Raw genomic sequence first — 25,179 nt, forward strand, 5'->3', positions numbered from 1 at the left:
CGCCGGAAGGAGCGAAGGTCGGGGGCCATCCGGAGTTCAGCTGGTAAGCGGTTCCAAAGGATTGGTGCACCCACAGAGATTAGATGTTATTATGTACAGGTAGTTCTCGACTTACAACCATTCATTCTGTGATGGTTCGAATTTACAACAGCACTGAAAAGAGTGACTTGTGACAAGTTTTTCACACTTACAAATGTTGCAGCGTTCCTATGGTCACATGATCAAAATTTGAATAAAGAACTTGAAAAAAATTGGAATTTGATATTATGCTGAGAGCAGCAAGAATACGCACAAAAATAGAAGGATATTTTGATTCCCACAATGGACAAATAGCTGCAAAAATTGAGTTAGCAGAGATGGCTAAATTGCCACCTTTGATTAAAGAATACAATTAATTTTATTGATATTTAACTTTTGGACTTTGTGACTGAAGTGAAAAAAATGAAACTTTGACTTTGAGTTTTGCTGATTAGATAGATCTGTTATAGAAATGGCTTGTATATATTATCATTTAAAAGTTGAGGCTGTACATTATTATCTTATTTTACTGGGCCAAAGAGTCAATGCCTTTTCTTTTCTCCCTTATCTTATACTTTTTCCTCTTCCCATTTTTCTCCCGTTTTTTGCATTTCATTTATCTTCATATTTCTGTATTTTATATTATGATAAATACATAATAAAAATATGAATATTCAGAAAAGCTTTTTGGACATAATAAGGTCACATGAATGAGACAGGATGAAATACACTAGAAAAGGAATTGCTTTCTCATGGTATTCCAAACACATAATACCATGTAACATGTACTAGAATTCTAGATTGCCATATATAGTTATTTCACTCTGCATGCTGTATCTTTCCCTTCTTCCTTTCATATTATACAATAAAAATACAAAATGATTTTAAAATGATCAAAATGTGAACACCTGGCAACTGGCATGTATTTATGATGGTTGCAGGGTCCCGGAGTCATGTCACCACAAGCAAAGTCAGCGGGGAAGCCAAATCCACTTAACAAACTATCTTAAGAACTGCCGCGATTTACTTAACAACTGTGGTAAAAAAAGATCATAAAATGAGGCAAAGCTCACTTAACAACTATCTTGTTTAGCAATAGAAATTTGGGGCTTAATTGTGGTCGTAAGTCGAGGATTACCTATACTTGCTAATTAATAGCTGCTATATTTAAAACTGGCTATGCTCAGCAGAATTGTTTAATTCTTCTATAAAACCACATGCCACTTCCTCTTTCCTTGGGTTGCAAAATGGCCTGCCCAGCCCCACCCCCAAGGCTGATTTGCAACCAAGACAGGCATGAAAAAATCCTCTTTATCCCAAAAGGAGGGACCTCATGGCCAAAAGATAGGACGATGGTTGTTTGAGGAGAAATCTTCAGGGAAAGCTACTATTTTCAAGCCTCTTTGAAAGCTTTCAAGAGGCACTTCCTCTTAAGAGAAGGAACACCTAAACCCGATTGATTTCTCTCCTCAGCGGTTCAAAGCTACAGCTACCCTCAAGTTTCCTGACACAAACTACAGTTGATACTTCCAAGAATTAGCTTTATGAGAGTTCTCTGGAATGTAGTTTTGAAAGAGACGCATTTATCTCCTAATCCGAGAAGGCCTCAGGCCAAACCTTGAACAACAAAAACTAGAATAGTCGCCACTGGCCAACCAGTCACACCTTCGCACACACCCGTGTGCTCTGATGAATCACCGTTGCTAAAACTGGTCATTCCTGTGTAAAAGTCCTGCTCTCCTCGAGAGGCCTCTCACCTGTTGATCCAACCTCCCATTAGCCTCCATGACCTCCTTCTTGCTGAACCACGGACTACCCAAAGGATCAAAACTCACCCTGCTTCTGCACCACCAGAGGGAGACAAGAGAGTGTGAATTGACACCAGGCTAGGCTGGGGAGGCCCTTGATTCTGAACCTTCCCCTCAAATAGCCTTCTCTGTGGGCGCCCCGGCTTTATGGAATCAGCTGCCGGTTGAGCTCCGGATGGCACCTGACCTTCGCTCCTTCCGAAGCGGTCTGAAGACCTACCTATTTGAGCAAGCCAGCCTGGCCTGATGGGGGATGTGCTGGGGTTTTTATTGGGGATTTTTGTATTATTCTACTGTTTTTAGCTCGGGCTCTTATTTAATTCTTTTTTAATTTTTGTATTCTGTATTTTTTATGTGCCCTGTTCACCGCCCTGAGTCCTTCGGGAGAAGGGCGGTATACAAATATAATAAATGAAATGAAATAGCAGACTTTAAACACCCTCTGAAGCAGAATGTAGAAAGTCAGGGGGAACACTAAGTACAGGGCGAACTTTATGATGCTTGGAATATACCGTAAGTCATGAAGCATTTCCGTGTATAGACTGTAAATTTCTCAGAGACAAAAACAGAGATGGTATCCTTGCCTCACCAGAGTTCTAGTTGATCTAGTTCTCCTGATTTATTTTTTCCCCTTCAGCTATATAAACTAAAAAAAGAAAGAAAAAGAAAACAACCAGTCCTGTGAAGAGAGAATTATACATCAAGGTAGGTCTGGTGCAGGATGCAGGCTAAATAAGCAACGCATTTCTCCCAGCACGTTCCTATGCCCAAACAGTTTACATTTTGGGGAAAAAATATTATTATTTTGTATATATAAAATGGCATGCCAGGCAGGAAAAGCAAGCATATCCCTCCAAACCAAGATCGTTTTTGAAGTTGTAGGAGTTCTTTCGGGCAGGGAAACAGTTTATGCTACTATAATTAATTCAGTATTTGAATCATTTCAACCAACCAACTTCAGACTATATTTATCAACTATTTTTATATCCCACAATGACACATCTCAAGAGATGAGCCATTCAACATAAGCAGCACTTGTTAAAGTTAACTGTTATAACTTTTTCATGATTTATTTAATTACATCAAACTAGTTAACAGAAAAGTAAGTCTACACACAATGTTAACAATATAAGGTAGCTTCAAGATAAAAAAAATAAATAGGAAAAAGCCTTTGTGTGGTAAATCTGCCAGACCAGATACTAATTGGTTAATTTCTTAATTGTTGTTAAACTATGCATTTCAACAATATATTATTAACAATAAGATGTAGATTTTGAGTAATGATTCTTTTAACTATCCTATGTGATAGGTAACTAGATAGTGAGACATTTAGGACTTGTGTATTTAGCCAAGAGGCAAGCAGTGCTGCTTCTAACAACATCTGATATTATGAAGTCTTGTCTTATCAAACCAACCCCCTAGTCATTCTCAAGGGCACTCTCATAAAGCATACATTTAAAAACTCTACCTTGGAGTTTATTAGAGCATGAGTTATTATGGACAAGTTAACTCTATCCAGATATAAACATAGTTGGAAAATTCAGCTACAGATGTGGAAACGTATTCAATAGAAACGAGACCCTTCACACTATGAGTCTGCTTTCTCATGATCAATGTCCAGCTCATATAAAGGACCAATATCACTGATTCAAGATCCAGGCATCATTTCTGACCAACAAATTGGATTTTATTCAACCTGTTTTTCTACCTGCAAACACATACTGTACAGTTCCATCTGATCCTCATGAAAATGTTAAAGTAGATGCCATTAGCACATTGATAGCAGCTACCTAAAGCCTAATGATCACATCTACAGTATGACATAAATATAAACCCAGGCAACAAGACAGATCTTACTAGGAATCTATAATACAAATTGAAGACCAAAGAAAAGGTTCCTTTTATTACTTTCTAGAATCAGCATTTTAAGTTTTATTTCAGGCTGAAATTAAGCTGCTCTTTAAAACAGACTTACATGGAATTGATAAGGGGGGAGGTTGGTTCTGCAGAAATTTTTCAAATCCAGACAGACAGACAGACAGATATTCATCAGGCATTTTATTCGATAGCCTTTATTTCACAGTTGTGATATATTCTGAAATTTGTACAATGGAAGATTAAGGTGTTCAATAACTTCAGGAAAGCAAGGAAGTTGTATTGTTACAAAGGGAAATGGAAAAGGGGGGCATTCCAAGCCTGCAAAAACACTTATTTCTATCAACAAAATTAGAAGTAAAAGCCATTTCCCTCACAAGCCACCAACTGTTGGTTTCTTTGGCATATTAAGAAAATTCTTTGCTTTCAGACAAGCTGAAGAATCAAGCTTTTGTAATTTCCAAAAATCATCTTCCAAAATAAAGATTTCTATTAGTCCTTTCCATGCTGTATTGTTTGTATAGGTTTCTAAATAGAGTTATGTATAAGATTCACAGTCTAATACAGAGATCACTTCTGGAACACAAGATATAAACTGCATCCTCAGAGTCTAAAACTTTGTATCAAACCAATTTTAAGTAAGTATTCACAAAGCAATATAATCTCCAACAAAACCAGGAGTAAAGGCAAGAATATATAGAACAGCAAATTTTCTGCTCAAAAATAAATTCTGCCTGGAGCATAGTACTATCATATGCTTCCTTCCTGATCTTTCCTTCTCTCCTGAAAATATTTTCTCTGTTCCTCAATGGCTTTTTCCAACAATTGAAGATTTATTCCTTCTACACATGTAAATACACGAGCCTTTAGAATCATTTCACCTGCAATAGAAAAATGAATAAGTAAATAAATCACCACTTTTTGAATTAAAGGATCTCTTTAAAAAATTCCATAGTTGATAATGCAATTAAAACAAAATGTTCCCCCAAATCATACAATGTGGCAGTCGCACTCTTTATTACTTAAAGCACTTTATTTTGTAATATATATTTTATACAGCTTCTTCTTAAAAACCATCTCTAAGTGGTTTACCAAATGAAAAATACACAATTAGACCCAATTAATTGAAAGCAATAGGTGGTTAAAAAAGGTGGTGGGAGAGAAAATTCATATGTACAAGACCTAGATGATGAGACAAGTCTTCAAAGGGGGCCTAACAACTACTATTTTGCAAAGTGCAGGTGACAGTGATTTCAGAGTGCATAAACAGTGAGGAATAAACTTTTAAAGTGGAGAGTAGATCCAAAGAGATCTAAACCTATGCCATATACACCAGTCATTCTGTTTTCTCTGTTCTTTTCTCCTCTTTGGGAAACTATATTCAAAGCAATATATGCAATTCTTTCTGCATCCATGCAAATATTCATGGAGTTCATAGAAGAAACTTAACCAACAATGTGCATATAGTGGAAAGCCTCACCCAACTAGAATATGTACACAATCAGAACCGCAAATGACAAATATGCCTGTACTACTTGTTCCAAGTTACAATAAATCAGTTTTATACTCATACGGGATATTTCTCATTTGACCTTTGAGCAGACATTCAGTGTCACAAGATATGTGAAAAGCAGTGACTTTTCTTCTTCTTTTTTAATCCTCCAAATTAAGCTCTTCAATAACAATTGACATAATATGAGGCTATGTACAGCAAGTAGAAAGGCACTGTTCATTTTTGAAAACTTATTATTTATAAAATTTATTGGCCAGCCCATCTGTAGCATAGATATTATATTTTTCCAGCATTCCAAAGAACTTCCTAATATGCCATTAACCAAATTGTATACCTGCTGCTTTTACATTGAATAGTGGTGCTGGACTTCCAGGGAAGAAATGGTGGACCAAAGAGAGCTCCATGAAAAGTAGAGCTGATAATCTCAGTAAAATGAAGAGCTGGCAAGTAGACCTGCTCTTTGATAATTCCTCTCCAAACAAGGAAATCACCCACAAGCGCTCAAGACATTTGCTTGTCTTGAGGGGACTGCAAGACAGCAGTTTCCAGCAGGTTTAATTCCTTGAAAGACTAGGGCCGGGGCAGGCAACGTCGGCTCTTTTATGACTCATGGACTTCAACTCCCAGAATTCCCAAGCCAGCCAAGCTGGCTCAGGAATTCTGGGAGTTGAAGTCCATGAGTCATAAAAGAGCCGAGGTTGCCTACCCCTGGACTAGAGAATAGCCATCTTCTTCAAATCACACTTGGAACTTTCCAAAGGATACTGTTTCGCATATTTCTTTTTCTAATCACTTTCAGAAATTGCTTGTCAACTGCTTTGGACTGACAACTCTGAATGCATTGGGTGAGTTTCCATCAATCATTTATGGAAGAAGTTTTAAATACAAGTTTAAGCACCGAAAGTGGTTTTTTTTAATAATAAAGGGTGAGTAGAACTTTGATTTTAAAAAGTCACAAAAGAAACTAAGGGCCCAGAGAAATTTAAAACAAGATCTTTTGAAATTTCTTTTTCCTTGTGGAAAAATGCTTTTGTTTTGAAATTTTTTTTTAAAAAAAATGATAGAATGGGATTTTGAAGTAGGACATTAGAGTGAATTAGAAAGAACTAAATATTATAATTAAAGAACATTGATACTTAACTTACAAATACAGAATGAAGCAAAATACTTTAATTTGGATAAATATAATTTGTTATATTTTAAGAGGTAGTAAATTTCCTTTGTATATTTTTTTATTTTTCTTTCTTTTCTTTCTATTTTTTCTCCTTCTTTAGTTTTATTAGTTTTTATTATCACATTTTAATAAAATTACTGTATAAAGAAGAAAGTGGCATGGAAGAAGCCCTTTGCAGGACAGGCAAAATATTTTAACCTTTCCCATCTTTTTCTTTCCATATTTCCCTCTGATTCTCCCACCTGAGTTTTTAAAACAGGTCTACAAAAGAAAGGTCTCAAATCCCAATCAGAACAGAAATAAGCAAGTAGGGCAGGGGTAGGCAACCTCGGCAATTTTATGACTCATGGAGTTGAAGTCCATGAGTCATAAAAGAGCCGAGGTTGCCTACCCCTGAAGTAGGGGAAATAAAGAAAAAATTCAGGTGCTTTGCCTAAACATTGTCTATTGAAAGTCACACTGTTAAACGTAATCATACAATCCCCCAGGAAGAAAGGGGAATTATTCAGATCAACATCAATATCTCACCAGCAGAACAAGGTAGGACATACCTGGCAGATATAATCTGTGTGAGTTGAAAGTATTGTAATCATGAATACGCTTCCACTATTAATATATGAAGATGTGCCCTTCCCGAGGCTCAGAAGAACTTTGCTACTCAACCATGAACATATGAAGATATACCTTGCCCCTGAGACCTCAGAAGCAGAACTCTGCTACTCAACAATTCTCCTCTAAAGTATTTGGTGCTACTGCAACCTTCCAATTTCACAGAAAAATATTGAAATCTTTGTTGCTCATGTTTCTGGGCAGATGATAGTGTGATGAAGCCCAGCTTTGTTTAGCCCAATCTTTTTAAAATCTCCTGAGCTTTCCAAGGTAGCTATCTATTCCTACCTCAGTATTTCCCTACCAGCACCCTTTTGTGAATAAAGAAAAGATGTCTTAGTAGGAACTCCGACATTAACTGTTGCACTAATGGTTCTTCTCTTAGAATTCCTGGCTTAGGAAGGAGTAGAACTACCATAGCACAATGCCCTCCATTCCCAAAACAGTATTATTCTGGATTACCTGCAAGTTTTGGGAATGGAGGGCATTGTGCTATGGTAGTTCTACTCCTTCCTAAGCCAGGGATTCTAATTGGCGATTATGAAGAAGTCCAGTCCTTGGGCACTCCAGTATGGGTTGCCCTCAATCTCATTTCTCTGGATAGGGAGAAACAGACTGACACAACCACAGTAAGACTGAGAAACTTAATAGCCTAGTAATTCTGGGATTATCTCAACATTATCTCTGGCTGGGGTAGGGCCTCTACTACAATGGCAGACCCAGAATCTGCATCTTTTTTCCTTATTATAAAGAACCTATCACAGTAGCATCCTTTACGTTTAGCTACCCTTAAGTATAAATTAGGGATGCGGTGGCTCAGTGGGTTAGGACACTGAGCTTGTTGATCAGATGGTTGGCAGTTTGGCGGGTCGAATCCCAAGTGCCGCGTAGCAAAGTGAGCGCCTGTTACTCGTCCCAGCTTCTGCCAACCTAGCAGTTAGAAAGCACGTAGGGACCACTACGGTGGGAAGGTAACAGTGTTCCATGCGCCTTTGGCGTCTAGTCATGCCGGCCACATGACCACGGAGATGTCCTCGGACAAGCGCTGGCTCTTCGGCTTTGAAACGGAGATGAGCACCGGCCCCTAGAGTTGAAAACTACTAGCACGCATATGCGGGGGAACCTTTACCTTCACCTTAAGTATAAATTGGCTTATTTTTTGCTCTCTGAAACCTTAAGAATGGTTCTATTTGTTCATATTTATTTGGAGACCTTTTGGTCCCATAGAATTAAAAAATCAGATATCCTTACCGTCCTTGAATTCAGTTTCCCCCAGAACAATATACAAAGACCCAAGCTGAGCCTGAAAGGGTTCTACAAACTTTGTGCAAACTTGAATACAGTGCTGATCAGATGCATGCTGAGCTGTTAAGATGGCTTGGGAAATGGCCATATCATAAGAGTGAAGTCTGAAAGAAAGTTTCAGATATTGATAATAATTAAGATACACATATTCATTTCCAGAATACTGATAATATCATGTACATATCATGGAGTTGGGGGCAGAAATATTAATTCATAACAAATAATATAGTAGTTAAAAAGATGTTTTAGGCATTTTTTTATTACAGTAAGACAAACAGAAAGGTCAAACAATGTATGACAGAAATAGAATATGTAAAACAACCTACATAATATTTGGAAAAAGGTTTATTTGCAAGTTATTGGTCTAAACTGAAGACAAGTTTATTGGTCTAAATTTGAAAGGGAATGCAGTCCAAATGCAATAACATTTTTTGCTGTTGTTGTCACTACGTTGTGTCCGACTCTTCGCAACCCCATGGACCTTAGCACACCATAGGCCAATAACATTGCAATAACACTGACTAGAATTAAATCTCTAAGCTAAATCCGTACCATGTGCTAAATAAAATTGAATCATGCCACTGTTGTGGCCCCGACCCCCGCACCTGTCTTAACCGAGGATGAGGACTCTGAGGACGTTGGGGAGGAACTGGCAAGGCCTCTCTCTCTGGGGCCCTCCTCTCTGGCAAGGCCTCCGTCTCCATCGGGAGGCCGAGAGGAGCAACCGGTGCTTGAACAGCTGCAGCAGTCTAGCGAAGATGAGTCATGGCTAGACCCTCGAGAAAGACGCAGGGCCAAGCGTCTTTAGCAATGTAGGTTGGGAAGGAGGGTTCAGGGAGTAGCTGAGTCATTGAGCCACACCCATTGAGCCACACCCCATAAGGTATATAGGGGGTGTGGCTGCGCTCAGAACTTTGTGACAAACAATAGTTTCAACAACTTCAGGTCATGTCTTTGGGAACTCTGCTTCTTGTTTGAAATCTTGGTCTGCATTCTTGGCAACGCTTCTGTACATCTGCTAATGAACTCTTTGCTTGGACGTTATTTCATTTCAGTTGAGGTTTGAGGTAACCAGCTTATGTTGCTGCTAAGACCTTATCAGTAGGCAATTCATTAAAGCCTGTAGCATTAACTCTTGCCAGTCGTGCCTGCTTGTCTGTCTGTGCTCCGGGAGGGGGGAACAGAACAGCCACATTATAGCTCAGTGTAAACTACAAACCCAGCTGAGTACAGTATAGTTATTAACCTATGTTAAAGAAAATACCGGTCTAATGTTTTGGCCATTACAAAGAATGCCATTCTTTTAAATGGTCTTTATTTCTTTCCTTTCAAATCCCTATTCAGAAAAGGAAGAGTCAACTCTTCAATTGTTTAAGATAAGAGAATCTATTTTTTCTAATTTACCAACACCTAACATACTGATAACTCCACAATATTAGCCCAACAACACTAAGGCATACACACACCCATGCATGCACAAACACACACACACACACAAACACAGTCTGCTAAAATGTAAAAATTCCCTTCTCACCCTTATGGGTGGTATCCATCTTCCTCAATCTCAGGAGTTTGGGGGTTCTGGGCAATGTCTTAGCTGTTTGCCGCACTGCACTTTTCTGGACAGAGAGTTCTAATGTCATTCCTGGGATCTTTTGGAGTACTCACAATTCTGAGTACTCCCACCACCACTGGGACCACTTTATTTTTCAGTTCCTCCTTCAGGCCCTGGCACTTCTCCAGTTTCTCAAACTCTTTCTTCCTGATGTTGCTGACCCTTGGCACTTCTATGTCTAACACCACTGCTGTCTTCTGGTCCTTCCTCTACAATGTCTGGATGATTGGCCAGTACCTGCCTGTCTGTCTAAACCTGGAAGTCCCATAGGATCTTATCTTTCTTATTCTCTGCAACTTTTTGTGGGATCTCCCATCTAGACTTATGAGGGTCTGACCCATATTTTGTACAGATGTTCTTGTACACAATGCCAGTGTCAAGCCTGATTTGCTCTCACTTTTCGCTCGCAGCCAGACAACGGAAATTAGGAATAATTGGAATGTATGGATGGCTGGGAGGAAGTTAAGCAATTCATGTGCACCCTCTGTGGCCTGGAGTATCTAGACACCTCAAGGTTGAACAATGAGAGCCTTCTGAGCAGAGCAGACTGGATATCCAATCATCTTTGATTTGGACTCTCTACCACAAGTAGAGAAGATGGTAGAGGACAGGAAAGCCTGGAGGAACATTGTCCATAGGGTCACGATGGGTCGGACACGACTTCGCAACTAACAACAACAACAACCACAAGTTATCTATTAATTGAAAGGAAAAAACCAACCATTTCCCAATGATGGCAGGAAATCAGATCAATGACATTGTCTCAGATAGTAATTACAGAGAGCACAAACAGATGTCACAATTATGGAGTATATAAGCAGATACTGTATTGATCAAATTAAAGAAAAACAGATGATCAAATTAAAAAAAATAGACCTACACACTGACCTGCCATATGTTCTCAAGGCTTTCCCTTCTGGTACTGAAGTAGAGTTTATTTCCCAAGGAAAGTGATATGTTCCAGCATCTGGAAGCATTGTGTAGAATGGCTTGCAAAAGCAGATCCTATTGTCAAATAAGATTAAGATTAAAGAACTTTCTATTTTCAGAGATCTCAAATATTTTTCTGCTCTGAATATTTATCCTGCTGTAAAGCACCTTTCCGTTCCATTATGCTAGACAGCTAAGCATCCCCTTTACTAAAATATCAGTTTAATCACAAACTATAATTTAATAACCCTAATCAACCATTATGGACTTTCTGCTACTTTTCTGGGGCTACTGGATTCCATTACTTTTTGATTTTCCCCGATTCCCAGTTTTCTTGTTCTCCTCGGCTTTTCCTTTTCCAAGTCTGGCTGGCTAAGAAAAGAGAATCCTGCTTGATATGCCATAAATTCTAACAATAGCCAGCCTGAAACCTAATTGTACTCTTAACTTTAAGAACCAGTTTGGTCTAATAGTTAAGGCACCAGGCTAGAAAACAGGAAACCAAGAGTTCGAGTCCAGCCTTAGCCATGAAAGCCAGCTGGGTGACTTTGGTTCAGTCACTCTCTCAGCCCAACCCAAGTCACAGGGTTGTTGCTGTGGGGAAAATAGGAAGCTGTGTTAGATACGTTCACCTCCTTTGAGATATCTGTAAAAATAATAAAGGCAGGATACAAATAAATAACTAAGTAAACAAACGCATACCAGCGGCGGGGAAGTTTAACTTTAGTTCCCCCGAGTTAATCTTTTGTTTACAATCTGGAAAGTTACAAATACTCTTCCCACAGATATTTTTCTGTAAATAATAATAATAATAATGATGATGATGATGATGGAAGGGACCTTGGAGGTCATCTAGTCCAACCCCCTGCTAAGGCAGGAAACCCTATACCATTTCAGACAAATGGCTGGCCAGTCTCTTAAAAACTTCCAGTGTTGGAGCATTCACCACTTCTGGAAGCAGGTTGTTCCACTGGTTAATTGTTCTAACTGTCAGGAAGTTTCTTCTTAGTTCTAGGTTGCTTCTTTACTTGACTAGTTTCCATCCGTTGCTTCTTGTCCTGCTTTCAGGTGCTTTGGAGAATAGCTTGACTCCCTCTTCTTTGTGGCAGCCCTTGAGGTATTGGAACACTGCTGTCATGTCACCCCTCACCCTTCTCTTCATTAAACTACACATACCCAATTCCAGCAACCGTTCCCTATATGTTTTAGCCTCCAGTCCCCCAATCATCTCTGTTGCTCTTCTCTGTACTCTTTCTAGAGCACAGGTAGGCAACCTCGGCTCTTTTATGACTCATGGACTTCAACTCCCAGAATTCCTGAGCCAGCCAAGCTGGCTCAGGAATTCTGGGAGTTGAAGTCCATGAGTCATAAAAGAGCCGAGGTTGCCTACCCCTGTTCTAGAGTCTCGACATCTTTTTTTTTTACATCGTGGTGACCAAAACTGGCTAACCAGCAGGTACACAACGCGATGCGCGCACCAAGCGAAACTTTCGGGTGGCAATCCTGACTAGCTCAGATTGCGCGCCAACAGATACCTGGCCTGAAAACAACGTGCCAAATCCAGCAACCAATGCCCTGGTTTCACAAGGACGCCCGGATGCATACCTCTAGGACATGGAACGTCGATGGTTGCAAATGAAATATCTGCATAAAACCGAATGGCTTCTTACCCCCTCCCCCACCCGACCCCGCGCCACCCCAGTTTCCTCCTAGCGATGGAAAAACCTCCCGGCTCGACCCGACGCCTCCCTACTGGAAGCGCCGCATGCAAGAGGGAAGCCTCCGTCGAGTCACGCGGATTGCTAAGCGGTCTCCTATTGGGCTTCCGAGTCGTCACGGGGCGGGGCGGCGGGGCGGCGGGGCGGGGCTAGGCTACCTTTCGCCTGGAGCGGAGTCAGCCGGCGGTTGTGTCCTGGGCTGGCAGCGGAGGGGTCGCGGCCGTGAAGATGAACGCGGATCTGCGGAAGGAGCGAGCGGCGGCTTCTTTCAAGACGGAGCTGCTAACCAACCTCTTGGACGGGGATGCCGAGCGGACCCTGCGCCGCAAGAAAATCGGTGAGAGCGGGCGGGTTGGGACGCGGAGACAGCCGCAGCCCTTGTGGAGGCGGCAGCTGCAAATGCGGCTCGTCGCCCTTCGACTACTTTACCGTCCTGTTACCCATGAAAAAGTGTACGTTTGCATCTGGACAAACATCGCCTTGAAAGGGGGGGGAGCGCCTTCTTTCCCCCCCCAATTTTGGGATGGCGCTCGCAAGCGGTGTCTCGGGAGGGCATTTTAGAAAGAGGCATTCCCACCCAGGTAGCAAAAAGGAAAAAAAAAAAGTTACACAAGATGTGTTGGTATGCCTAAAGCCTCTATTTACTTGATGCCTATTTAATGCCTTAAATTTAGGATTAATCTAACTAGGACGCAAGTAGATGTTTGGCTTTAGGCTTCACTCCACACTCATGGTGAGATCAGATTTCAACCATAAATCTTCCCTAAGCAGTACCAAGTTTTTTTTAAAATAGGAAAGCTAAAGGGATTAACATAGCACAGGGAATTCCACAGCTGAAAGATGCTGTGAGAAGAGATGGCTTTTAAGAATAAAGTAGTTGCTATATCCTGCTGTCAGACTTTCCTTTTTTGTACTCAATTAATCAATCTGTATCGTCTTAAATATGAGAAACAATGACATGCTTGAAATCCTCACCAAATAAAAGCATAGGCATTTTTTTTCTATGGCAATCTTCATTTCCCCCTCTACAGATAGGAAAGTAACTGATTTGTACTAGTTGTGCTTTTGTAGATTTTGTGAATACAGCTTTATGTTAATTATGATCTGGATTAAATTATAAAAGTGGTTACCAGAATGATAACTGCAGCTAAGAATATTAAAATGTATTTCTAACAGATTTGTTTAAATAAGAAATATCATCTTATTTAGCAGGATATATTCTTTTTTTTTTAATTGAAAAGTTTTAAGATACAATTTTCCTTTAAAAAACCCCCCTTCCCCCTCCCTCCTCCCCCCCTACCTCCCCCCCTCCCTCCTCCCCCCCTACCTCCCCCCCTCCCCCCCCACTTCCCAGAGCTAAATACAAGGTATATATATATAAAAAAAGCAAACATAAACAACCATATACTAACAACTATAAATTCTAAAATCCATCACTCTCTAGCTTATATAGGATAAAACAAACCTTAGCAATATTAAATATGTATAAAAAACTAAAATAAAAAAAGAAACACTATCTAGCTTATATAGGATAAAACAAACCTTAATAGTATTAAATATATATTAAAAACAAAAAGAAAAAAAGAAAAAAAAACCCCAAGATAGAAAGAGAAAAAGAAAAAGAAAAAAAAGGAAAAAAGAGTTATTCAAATACTACATAATACTTCTCAACCCTATACTTATCCTAAATAGACTCCATCCATTTTGTCCATTCCATGATATAACGTTCTTACAGATAATCTTTCAAATTAACCAAAATCTTCGCCACCTCAACCAGATCAGAAAACTTTAAAGTCAACTCTTCTATAATCGGCCGTTCCTCTTCCAGTGCCACATCTATAATTATTCCAAACAAAAAAAAAGATTGCGAACAAAACTTTAACCTCCATTTGAGAATCTTCTGTATATTCCACCAAACTTTAATCCAAAAAAAGCTCACCCTTTCCACAAAACCACCACATATAAAAATATATTGCGTCTACACCCAAACCTTTTCCCACCTCCCATACTTGACTATAAATACGTCGTAGAAATTCCATAGACTTCTGCAAATCCTGCTATTTTCTCTTCTTAGATCGTTTTGCAGCAGCACGTGTCACCCTCTGTTCTATAGATATATTCTTATATCTTTTTGAAAATAACAATAAATATTTCTTCTTCCCATAGAAGCTATTGTTGAAAAGGAAAGCTTCAACCATGAAGATGTAAATTTCCTCTCTCGCAGCCAACGCTATGAAGTAGCTATCAAAAAGAGTGCTTTTATGGTGGTGAAATTGAGAGAATTGGGGATTGCAGACCCCGAGGAGATCTACTGGTTTAAAAGGTACTTGTGTTCATTATTGGGTACATAAAAGGCTTAATATTCGTCCTATAAAACTAAGGGATGGTCATGCTTAATTTCAAAAGACCCTTACATGGGACTTTTAAATATACTCACTAGAAGGACCCAGATTGTTGGGGGCAATAAGCTGACTTTGTAATAATGCCGCTGGGGGGGAGAGAAAGCCCTAATAAGCAGGCATATACATAGAATGAAGGCTACTGCTAAGCACATTGATTTGTGCTTTAGATTGTAAGCCGCCCTGAGTCTTCGGAGAAGGGCGGGATATAAATGGGATTAAAAAAAAAAGTCTTCAATTAGCAAAGCTTCCCTAAACATAGTTTTCTGGATAGCCTATGCAATCTCAGTTCCCTTTATTGTAACAGTGGGAACTAGATATATATACTGTAGCATTCATGAAGGCTAGGAACATTGTTGCATTTTAACCAGGCAAGATAATGTTTTCTCTTAAAGTACTTATGTCAGCTAAGGACATGATACATTCACATTAACAGTTTTCTAGCTTGTTTTCTTTCGTTTTTGTTTGCTTCCCTTTATGTGGTGTCACAGAAAACATCCAATGTTGAAATAGTCTTGCTACTTCAAGCTTGTTGATTTTCCATTCCTCTCTGGTAGAGAGCCAGTAAAAGTAACCACTGAAATGAGATAATGGAGAGATCATGTTGGAAACTTTTCATCCGGTTCTGAACTTAGCCCTAACTGCTGATGTTTGAACCCTTGGTTTAATAATTATTTGAAAAAAGTCATTGCATTGCATTCAGCCATGTTCAAGAACAAACATTTTTCAATGGGTGAAGCACTTCTTTCACTGAAATTGCAGCAGTCATACTATATGTACGTGATAGACAGATAGTGAGTTTTCCCCTCTATAAATTTGGGGCAGGAAACTTCTGTATACCAGAAAATGCTGTTGGAAATAAAGTTCTGCTACTTAAAGCATGACTACTGGAAGCATGAATGCCTTTGAATGCTGGCATGATATGGAAGGAGGGGGATCCATTTTCCAGCTGGCAGGATTAATTAATTCTTCTCTGTAGTGCTTGTACTGGTTTATTGCAGATGCTGATTCCTCTTGCAGAAGTGAACAAGAGGAAAGTGACTTTAAAGAGAAAAATATTGATAATCCCCTATTTTCTCTATAGGTAATCTCAACTGAAAGCCACTTGTTTAGTGACTGTTTTAAATTACAAAGACATTGAAAAAGAGACTTACAATCAATCTTCTCTCTTATGACTGTGACAATAACTCTCTAGTCACATGATCAGAATTTGGCTGCTGGGCAATTGGCCTGTATTTGCAAATGTAGCAGAGGCCTGAGGTAGTGTGATCTTGCCAGCCAATTTCCAACAAGCAAAGTCAATGGGGGGAGCCAGATATGCTTAACGACCACATGATTCACTTAGCAACCACAGTGATTCACTTAACCATGGCAAAAAAGAGATGATAAAATCTGGCGTGACTCATTTAAGCACCTTGCTTAGAAATAGAAATTCTGGTCCCATTTATGATTATAAGTTAGGGATTACCTCTATGGCTTACCCAGTGTTGGCTGGGCTGAACAGATCTATCCCCAGATAACAGTAGTCTATGTGGATTTTTTCTGGGAATAATTTACAGGTGTTCCTCGAATTATGACCACAATCAAGCCCAAAATTTCTGTTGCTAAGCAAGACAGTTAAGTGAGTTTTGCCCCCATTTTGTGACCTTTCTTGCCATAGTCGTTAAGTGAATTAGTGCAATTAATTGAGTAACACGGTTGTTAAGTGAATCTGGCTTCCCCATTGACTTTGCTTGTCAGAAGGTTGCAAAAAAAGTGATCACCTAACCCTGGGACACTGCAACCGTCATAAATATGAACCATTTGCCAAGTGTCTGAATTTTGTTCACATGACCATGGGGATACTGCAATGGTTTTAAATGTGAAAAGTGGTCACCTTTTTCAGGGCCGTGAAACTTTGAATGGTCACTAAATGAACTGTCGAGGACTACTTGTACTTTAGCTGAGTTTACTGCAAGTTGTATGCATGCTGAGTCAATATTTTGTCTCTGTTGATTGTATGTACATTCAAGAAGTGGGGGGGGGGCAATATGTGCAAATGGGATAAATTTACAAAATTATTTTACAAACAATCTTGTTAGTATTTTTTTAGTACATATACTGTTACTAATATCACTTTTTATGTTTTTATTTTTATTGAAAAGTTTTAAAATACATTTTATAATAACATAAACTCCCTCCCCTCCCCTTACCCTCCCTTACCCTCCCCTCCCCCCCACTTCCCAGAGAGTATTAAACTTTACATACTTAAGCTAAAATATGCTACCTAACTAAAAAAAACATATTAAATTCTATCGCGCTTTAACTCCCCTTAAACATAACTAAATTACTAACCAATAATGAATAATAATACAGCGTATAAAACTAATGCTTATTCAAATACTAAATGAAACTTTTTAGTCCCATATTTATTCTGAATATATTCAATCCATCTTCTCCATTCCACAATATATCTCTGTTGCGATTGTTCTTTCAAATATGCTGAAATCTTTGCCATTTCCCGCCAGGTTGGAAATCACTTATTTTTATTTTGTGTTGCCTTTTTTTTGTTATGTTCCCCCTGATTAATGCTTGTGTTCACATAATGCACAGTGACCTAAAGGTCAGTGCACACATTTATTGTCGGAAGAAAAACAGTTTTTAAGGTTGGTTTCGGTGAGAGCTTTCTCCCGTTTATAACAAGGATGAAAAGATGGGTGTCATCTTGGATTCTTCCTCTGTTTATAATCTTTCTTTTTGTGAAGGGATAGGTTTGTTATTATGTTGCAATGCAATCATAACTCAGTTCTTTGATGCAACTACTAGTTTCCAAAAGGCAAACAGCTCTTTTGATATCAAGCAGCAATCTTTGTAGCGAGCAGTACTGTTCCAAAGGATTAAATAGTTTCATTTTGTGCCTATTGGGGTTCTCATAAAATGCCAGGTTGCTGAGCAGTGCAAAACATAGGAATCATATGATTCTACAGAAAGATCTGCACTGACTGTGAATTGCCTTCTGGGCACAATTTATATCCTGATATTGATCTTTAAATCCTTAAATGGTTTCATTATTTGGGGAACTGGCTTGTCTACTAAGAAACTGCCTGGTTATTTGGATCAGCAGGAGAAGCCCTGTTGAACATAACTTGCTGTCAGAGGATAATCTGTCTGCTGGGAGGGGGGGAGGGGGAAGAACTTTCTTCTGTATGGTTCTCAGGCTAATGAATGTTACTGTAGGATAGTGTGTTTGGCTCCCACTTTTCTGGTTTAAAGAAAAATAACAAAGCCATATTTCTTTCAATCCTTAATTGACTTTAATTGAATTAGTGGTCTTGTTAATTTTCCAAAGCTGCCTTGTGAACTTATACGAAGAAAGATGGGACATGAGCAAGACAAAGGAGGAGTGTTCTGTTTATCTGTCTATTGAGCAAATTCTGTTGCTGGCATAGCTGTCAACTTTTTAGTGCCAGCAAAACTGAGTGCGGCATTTAGTGAGCTCCATTCTTTTAGCATTCATAGCCTTCTGATCTAGACTATCACTCTATTTCTTAATTTCACATTTAGGTTTACCTTACACCAGACATGTCAAACACAAGGCCCGGGGGCCGGATCCGGCCCGCAAAGTGGTTTCATGCGGCCCGCAAAGCCATCCTGGAAACAGTGAGGGAACCGCCCCCACTGCCTTGGACCTGGCCCAGAGACCCTCCTCCTGCCAGAGACCCCCAGATCTGTCCCACTCCTGCCCAGGCCCCCATAGGCACCCTCGATGCAAACGATGTAGAGCTGGCCATGCTCACCCAGTAGGCCATACGCACTTTAGCCACGCCCACCCAGTAGGCCACGCCCACCCAGGCCACACCCACCTGGCCCCCTGAGGGCAACCGCAATGCTGATGCGGCCCTCAGTGAAACTGAGTTTGACACCCCTGCCTTACACTCTCCTACATTTTTCTAAATGTAAGGTGGAAGCTAATTAGTTGAAGGAGTGAGATGCTATTCCTTTTATCTGTGGGTTGAAATGGCATAATAAACAGGCTCTTGTTGAAAGATAAGTAGAATATGAATAGATAACCGGGTTATCTTTTCTTGGGTAAAAAAAAATTTTCTTACGAATAGACAAATCTTGTTGCTATTTATTTTTATGCAGGGCATGTCCCTGGAAATTTGTGGCAGGGGCTCAGGATTTAGGTTTTGATGCTAGAATTATTTTGCCTTATAGAAATGGCTTGAAATATGAACTGTAAAGCAAAAAAATTTTTTTTTTGTCTTTACTGCACTGAAAAAAGTAGGAAACCACTTTCTCTCTCTCTCTCTCATTGCGCTTCTTTCTGTCTTTTCATTTTTGAATTTTTGTTTTTTCTTGTATTTTTATCTCACAGTGAAACATAACAAAAAAATTTTTTTTTAAAAAAAAAAAAAAGAATTATTTGCCAATTAGTTGTTAATTGCCCTGTGTTCCTGGAGTAGAAGTGTTGCTGCACATTAATAGTTTCTTCCGTATTTTACCGTGGTGTTCCTTAATAACAAATACTGATAGGATAGAACAGGAGCAAAGTTTGTCAATACTGTGGGTCCTTCTGGCACTGGACCTGCCCATGTACTGTTGGTAACAGGAAATTGGATTACATCCAGCAAAGTAGTAATTACTGTGTTTTTAAGGAAAAAAATTTTGTAAATTTTGTAAACTTTTTTGTTCCAGCAGGCTGGCCTGGCATGATAGCGTTAATTGGGGTCCCAGTTTGTGTTCATTAGTGTTTCTTATTATTTTATTGTTCGGTCTGTATACTTCTTCCTTCCTCTGTACACCGCCCCGAGTCCCTCGGGAGAAGGGCGGTTTATAAAAACTAATAAATAAATAAATAAATAAATAAATAAATAAATAAATAAATAAATAAATAAAATCATGTTATTCTGTCTGTAAAAGGGATGCTCAATTTCATCATCTTTAAGATCCATGGGTTTCAACTCAGAATTCCCCAGCTATCATGCAGAAGCTCCTACAACTTCAAGCTAATCAGATTGAGAAACACTGGCGTACAAGTACACGTATACACACACACACACACACACACACACGCCACGTGATCATGTGTACAGCTAGCCTAACAGGTTTTGTGATCAGAAGCTATATTAAGAGAATTACTAGTTAAATGGCTCCAGTGTTGCAGCACAATATAGAGCAGATATGATTTTTAAAATCTGTACAAAGGTTGTGTGGCTAAGTCCCATGTTGAGCCCACTGATTTAGGAAATTAGTACACAGCTTCTCAGGAGATTATATACCTGCGCCCTTTCACACCAAGATAAAGTGGATGGCTAGTAAATGACTTTGCAGGCTTTGTTGTTACAGTCATCTGTTGTTACATATGAGGCAAAAAAAAAAGATTTTGGCTATCGCATTACAAGATCTTCAAGTTATTCCCACAGAAGCTAAACTACCACGCTGGTTTTGTACAAAGCATTGTAAATGAGTGGGTGGCTTGATTTTTTAAAAAAAAGTTCTGTTCGATCAGAATAAGTGAGAAAGAAATATATTCGTAACAAACTTATGTGTGCATGAATACACTTTCTTGCAATGAAAATTCATCTTAGAAAAATTTAAAGAAACAGCAAGTGGAAAGAAAAGTCCCCAGTTTTACAAAATTGTGACAGTTGTTTTAATTGCCTGCAAGAGTTCTTGATTCCCTTCAGAAAAACCTCAGTACTGAATGTCAAGAGCTGCTCAGCAGAATAAGTGAAATGCCGATAATTATTCTGATAATTGGTCCAAATGCCAACTGTGAATTTGATGTTGTCCAGTGCTGTTCTTAATTCCATTTGTTCTTGCAACTGTTGGAAAGTACTCACACTTTAATATTCTTGCTGGATATTTGAATTTAACCAGGGTCCTTGTTAAAGGCTGTGCTTCTGAGCATATGCAGAGCACTACAAGTGATTACCCTTGTAATCAAGTGATTAAGTCGCAATAGAACCTATTCCAAAACGTACAGATATCCTCAACTTACAATTGAGCCCAAAATTTCAGTTACTAAGTGAATTTTGCCCCATTTTATGACCTTTCTTGCCACAGTTGTTAATCACTGTAGTTTTTAAGTTAGTAACACACTTGTTAAGAGAATCTGGCTTCCCCATTGACTTCACCTGTCAGAAGGTTGCAAAAGGAGATCACCTGACCCCAGGACACTGCAACCATCATAAATATGAGTCAGTTGCCAATTGTCTGAATTTTGATCATGTGGCCCCAGGGAAGCTGCAATGGTCATAAGATTGAAAAATGGTCATAAGTCACTTTTTCAGTACTGTTGTAACTTTGAATGGTCACTAAATGAACTGTTGCAAGTCGAAGACACAATTGTCTTGGATGCGTATACAGCTTAGCCCAGACATGTCAAACACAAGGCCCGGGGGCCGGATCCGGCCGGTGAAGTGGTTTCATGAGGCCCGCGAAGCCATCCTGGAAACAGTGAGGGAACGGCCCCTGCTGCCTTGGCCCTGACCCAGAGACCCTCCTTCCGCCAGAGACCCTCAAATCAGTCCCACTCCTGCCCAGGCCCCCATAGGCACCCTCGATGCAAACGATGTAGAGCTGGCCACGCCCACCCAGTAGGCCATATGCACTCTAGCCATGCCCACCCAGTAGGCCACGCCCACCCTGGCTACACCCACCCGGCCCCCTGAGGGCAACCGCAATGCTGATGCGGCCCTCAATGAAATTGAGTTTGACACCCCTGGAGCCTTAGCCCAACAATCAACAAATGCTAATTGACATTAATTACAATTTATCAAAAAATATAATAGGAAAGCCTCACTTCTAATTAAACCATATCTCGAAGAGAGAGAAAGACTAGAAAGAGAGGAAAAGGACATTTCCTGCCTCTTAAATCCATAATAGGCCAGGTAGATACAGGGCCAATATCTAAAGAATATTCTCCTTTATCTAATTCTTAACCTTGTCAAAAGGCTCATAGGTACAAAAGATGATACAAGCTCCAGCCATTCTAATCAAGATGGACTGAAGATGATTTACATATATGTAATAAACAGGAAAAAAGTAATCTTGAAAAATGTAGTGGTAACTCTTGCTGGTTCCTCAAGAAGGCTAAACATAATAGATTTGCATCAAATCATTTTTAAAAAAAATTGGGGAATGGCTTGAACACAATGGGATTTGTATTGAGTTAGTTGTAATTATGGAAGACATCCAAATTGGCACTCCTATTTTTGTAGGTCATAAGTATAAACACCTCTCTAGACGTGTATATGCATGTGCATATTTATTGAAGCTGTTAAAAAACATGTTTGATATACTTTCCACCCATCACTTGAATATGTTGTTTATCTGATTAAATCCAGAATTTAATTTGACACCTTAATCTTGAATTCCATGCCTCTTTCTCCAAGGATTTAGAAACCACTTAGGAACTGTATGTACCTCCTGAACAAACCAAAAGTGTCCAAGCTATATTATGCAACAAAAATGATTCCATGGCTGCTATAAGTCACGATACGGAATTTACAACAACCTGTTGAAATGTGCCCATTCCCCACTTTCGTCAATCTTGTCCTCATCTACACTACTGCATTTTACTAGCCCTCCTGCTCAGTTTTCTCCGCTCACCAAGGATTCTCAGTTCTCACTTGTCTGTTTTGGGGCATCTCCCTTTTGTGATTCATCAAGGCCTGGAGAAACCTTGTAGAGAAACCTATTTGTTTATGTACAGGCAATGTTGTTTTGAAATCCTGTATTCATGACTTACCAGTATTCATGGTTACTTAAACATCCTTCTTTCCTTCTCTCAGAAACTACACAGTTGACAAAGCTTAGTTGAAATTATCATAACAGTGGCTGCATCATGTTGCAGCATATCCTTTATTTTGACCCACTATGTGGGTCAACTGTGGTGAATGGCTTTGTTTTGTGTATAATTGAGGTCATTGCAAGTATTTAAATGATATGGCTGTCCATAGCTTACTGGGAGTAACAGAAACAGCTTAAATACTGTTTTTGGGAATTCTGATTAGGATTTGGATAAGATGGTTGTCAGGAAATAGGCTGTAGACTAGGTTGAGAAGAGGGCTGAGGCAGTACCCAGAAAACTACATGGATGTGATGCTTTCCTAGCATCATTTCTAGTATCAAAACTGAAAGAATTAAAAGAAGCAACATCCACCTACTTGTCTGTATACAATTGGAGCAAGGGCCCTTTGGCCCTTGGAGTAATGGATGTGTCCTGATCTGCCATCTCTCTCTCCTCCCCCAGAACAGCCATGGACAAATACATGGCACCCATTGATGTGCACTTCGTCATGTTTATGCCTACTTTACAGAGCCAGTGCACAGATGCTCAGAAAAAGAAGTGGCTGCCCCTGGCCTCCCGCTTCCAGATAATCAGCACCTACATTCAGATGGAATTGGGGCACGGTTAGTTCTTTTCAGAAATATATGGGTATTCCAATACAGTATTATTCAACAACAACAACTTTATTGATTAGCCCTTGGGCCATATCAAAGTGCAAAGTTCCAGCAACAAACCATCACCAAAACCTGATAAAAGCAATCCAAAATGGAATTTGATAAAATACAATTTAAAATGGAATTAAAATAAAATACAATTTAAGATGAAATAGTAATAAAATACAAATTTAATATATAGATAAAATATGATAACATTATATTTCGGAGTCGCCCTTGCAATCTACCCCAATCAGTCCCACATATGTAGATCTTAAACGGATCATTTTGTTTAAATACTGTGCTATGTTAAATGTTATTTTCAAGTTCTGACTGGACATAAGATAAGTTATTTTGATATGGGGATCCCAATGGGTCATTCGTTTGGTATATAGACCAAGATACCTGTCTCTCACCCTCTTATACAGACAACAGTCAAATAGGATGTGAGCCAGGTCCTCTACCTCTACCGCTCCGCAAATGCAGAGACGCTCATTGTACGGTATAGCATGAAATCTCCCATATCTGACCATTGTATCAAGCTGTTCAAATCTCGCTCTCGTAAATATCTCCCTAAGATGTTTTGGGAGTTGTAACTTCAAATAACTGTCCACTTGAAAAGTACATTTGTATTTACTCAGCCATTTCAAGTTACCCACCTTACTAAGGATAGCTATATCAGTTTGTGCTTCTATATCCTTAATTCTTTGGGCAACTCTTTTTTTAGATTGTTCTCCTGTTACGCAAGAAACAGGAAGGCCACAGCTTCTTACAAAATTTGTTAGTTTGGTGATCCAGGAGATTTGTGATTGTAGTTTTATTTGTTCTAGTAGGCATAATTTGGGGAGTCTATCAGTCTCCATTTCATTAACTTTGCACCAGTAGTTATAAGCTCTAATTTTAGATAATGCCTGAATTGTATGAATTCCCAATTCAGCTCTAACTGCTGCAGCAGATGTTCTTGGATCTACACCCAAAATACATCTCAGATGCTGGGACTGTGTTTGTTCTAAAACTGTGGTTGAATAAAGACCCCAAATTTCTGCTCCATACAAGAGCATTGTTGTAACCTTAGCCTTATAAACCTTGAGTAATGGAGCTAGGGACCCTGGGTAACTATGGTTCTTTAGTTTGAGCAATAAGTTCAAATGGGCTTTTGCTCTAAATGTACTCCGTTGATGATGGCAGGCCCAAGATCCAGTCTTGGAAAAAGTTACTCCCAAATATACAAAGGTATTAACCTGCTCAATTGGTTCACCATCTAATTGCCACATGTCTCTGATGGTTTCTTCCAAACACCATTATTTTCGATTTGGATTTGCTAATGATTAGGGAGTTATCCTGGCAATAAGAGTTGAATCTTCTTAATAGCCTACGTAATCCTACTTGTGAGTATGATAATAAAATCATATCATCAGCATAAAGCAAGCTGTTACAGTAAGTGTTTAGGATCATCGGCATGTGTACCATGGTATCCTTCATTAACCCTGGCAAGTCATTGATGTATAAATTAAATAATAATGGGGCCAGGATACACCCTTGCCTTATCCCTTTATTTGTGTGAATCCTGTTAGTCAGGGCCCCATTAACCCCATACCGCACCCTCAAACAGGTACTTGTGTAAAGGGCTTTAATCAAGGCCAGGAGTCTGGGTTCTATTTTAAGAGATGTCAATTTACTCCATAGTACGTCTCTATTTACCATATCAAATGCTGCTGTAAGGTCTATAAAAGCAGCAAACAGGGGTCTCCTCTTATAGGCATATTTGGCAATTAGATGGTTCAA

At 39.3% G+C, this 25,179-nt stretch overlaps 2 protein-coding genes across 3 annotated transcripts in view; one reads left to right on the plus strand and one right to left on the minus strand.

The window, feature by feature from the left end:
• Positions 1 to 4,343: 4,343 nt before the first annotated feature.
• Positions 4,344 to 12,590, minus strand: TEN1 (TEN1 subunit of CST complex). The gene is made up of 4 exons (XM_083356887.1): positions 12,453 to 12,590; positions 10,806 to 10,922; positions 8,249 to 8,406; positions 4,344 to 4,582 (listed from the first exon to the last, which is right to left on the minus strand). The coding sequence occupies exons 2-4, from the start codon at positions 10,892 to 10,894 to the stop codon at positions 4,452 to 4,454; spliced, it is 378 nt and encodes a 125-aa protein (XP_083213013.1). The 5' UTR covers positions 10,895 to 10,922; positions 12,453 to 12,590; the 3' UTR covers positions 4,344 to 4,451.
• Positions 12,591 to 12,729: 139 nt separating this feature from the next.
• Positions 12,730 to 25,179, plus strand: part of ACOX1 (acyl-CoA oxidase 1) — a 39,988-nt gene continuing 27,538 nt past the window's right edge. For both annotated transcript variants that reach the window (XR_014491256.1, XM_083352985.1), the window contains exons 1-2: positions 12,730 to 12,902; positions 14,732 to 14,888. Coding sequence is in view for 1 of the 2 variants with exons in the window: in XM_083352985.1 (XP_083209111.1) it covers positions 12,794 to 12,902; positions 14,732 to 14,888 (266 nt within the window). In the remaining variant the exon portion in view is untranslated. The remainder of the gene's footprint in view (positions 12,903 to 14,731; positions 14,889 to 25,179) is intronic.

This window comes from Vipera ursinii, assembly GCF_947247035.1.
Source record: "Vipera ursinii genome assembly, chromosome: 2".
In the NCBI taxonomy this organism is placed as follows: Eukaryota; Metazoa; Chordata; class Lepidosauria; order Squamata; family Viperidae; genus Vipera; species Vipera ursinii.

Coding starts and splice junctions, on each gene's coding strand:
- TEN1 (XM_083356887.1), bottom strand. CDS start 10,894: ATGCTTCCAGATGCTGGAACATATCACTTTCCTTGGGAAATAAACTCT. Junction 8,407..10,805: donor GCCTTGAGAACATATGGCAG/GTCAGTGTGTAG, acceptor ACTTTCTTTCAG/ACTTCACTCTTATGATATGG. Junction 4,583..8,248: donor GGAAACTGAATTCAAGGACG/GTAAGGATATCT, acceptor TTTCTATTGCAG/GTGAAATGATTCTAAAGGCT.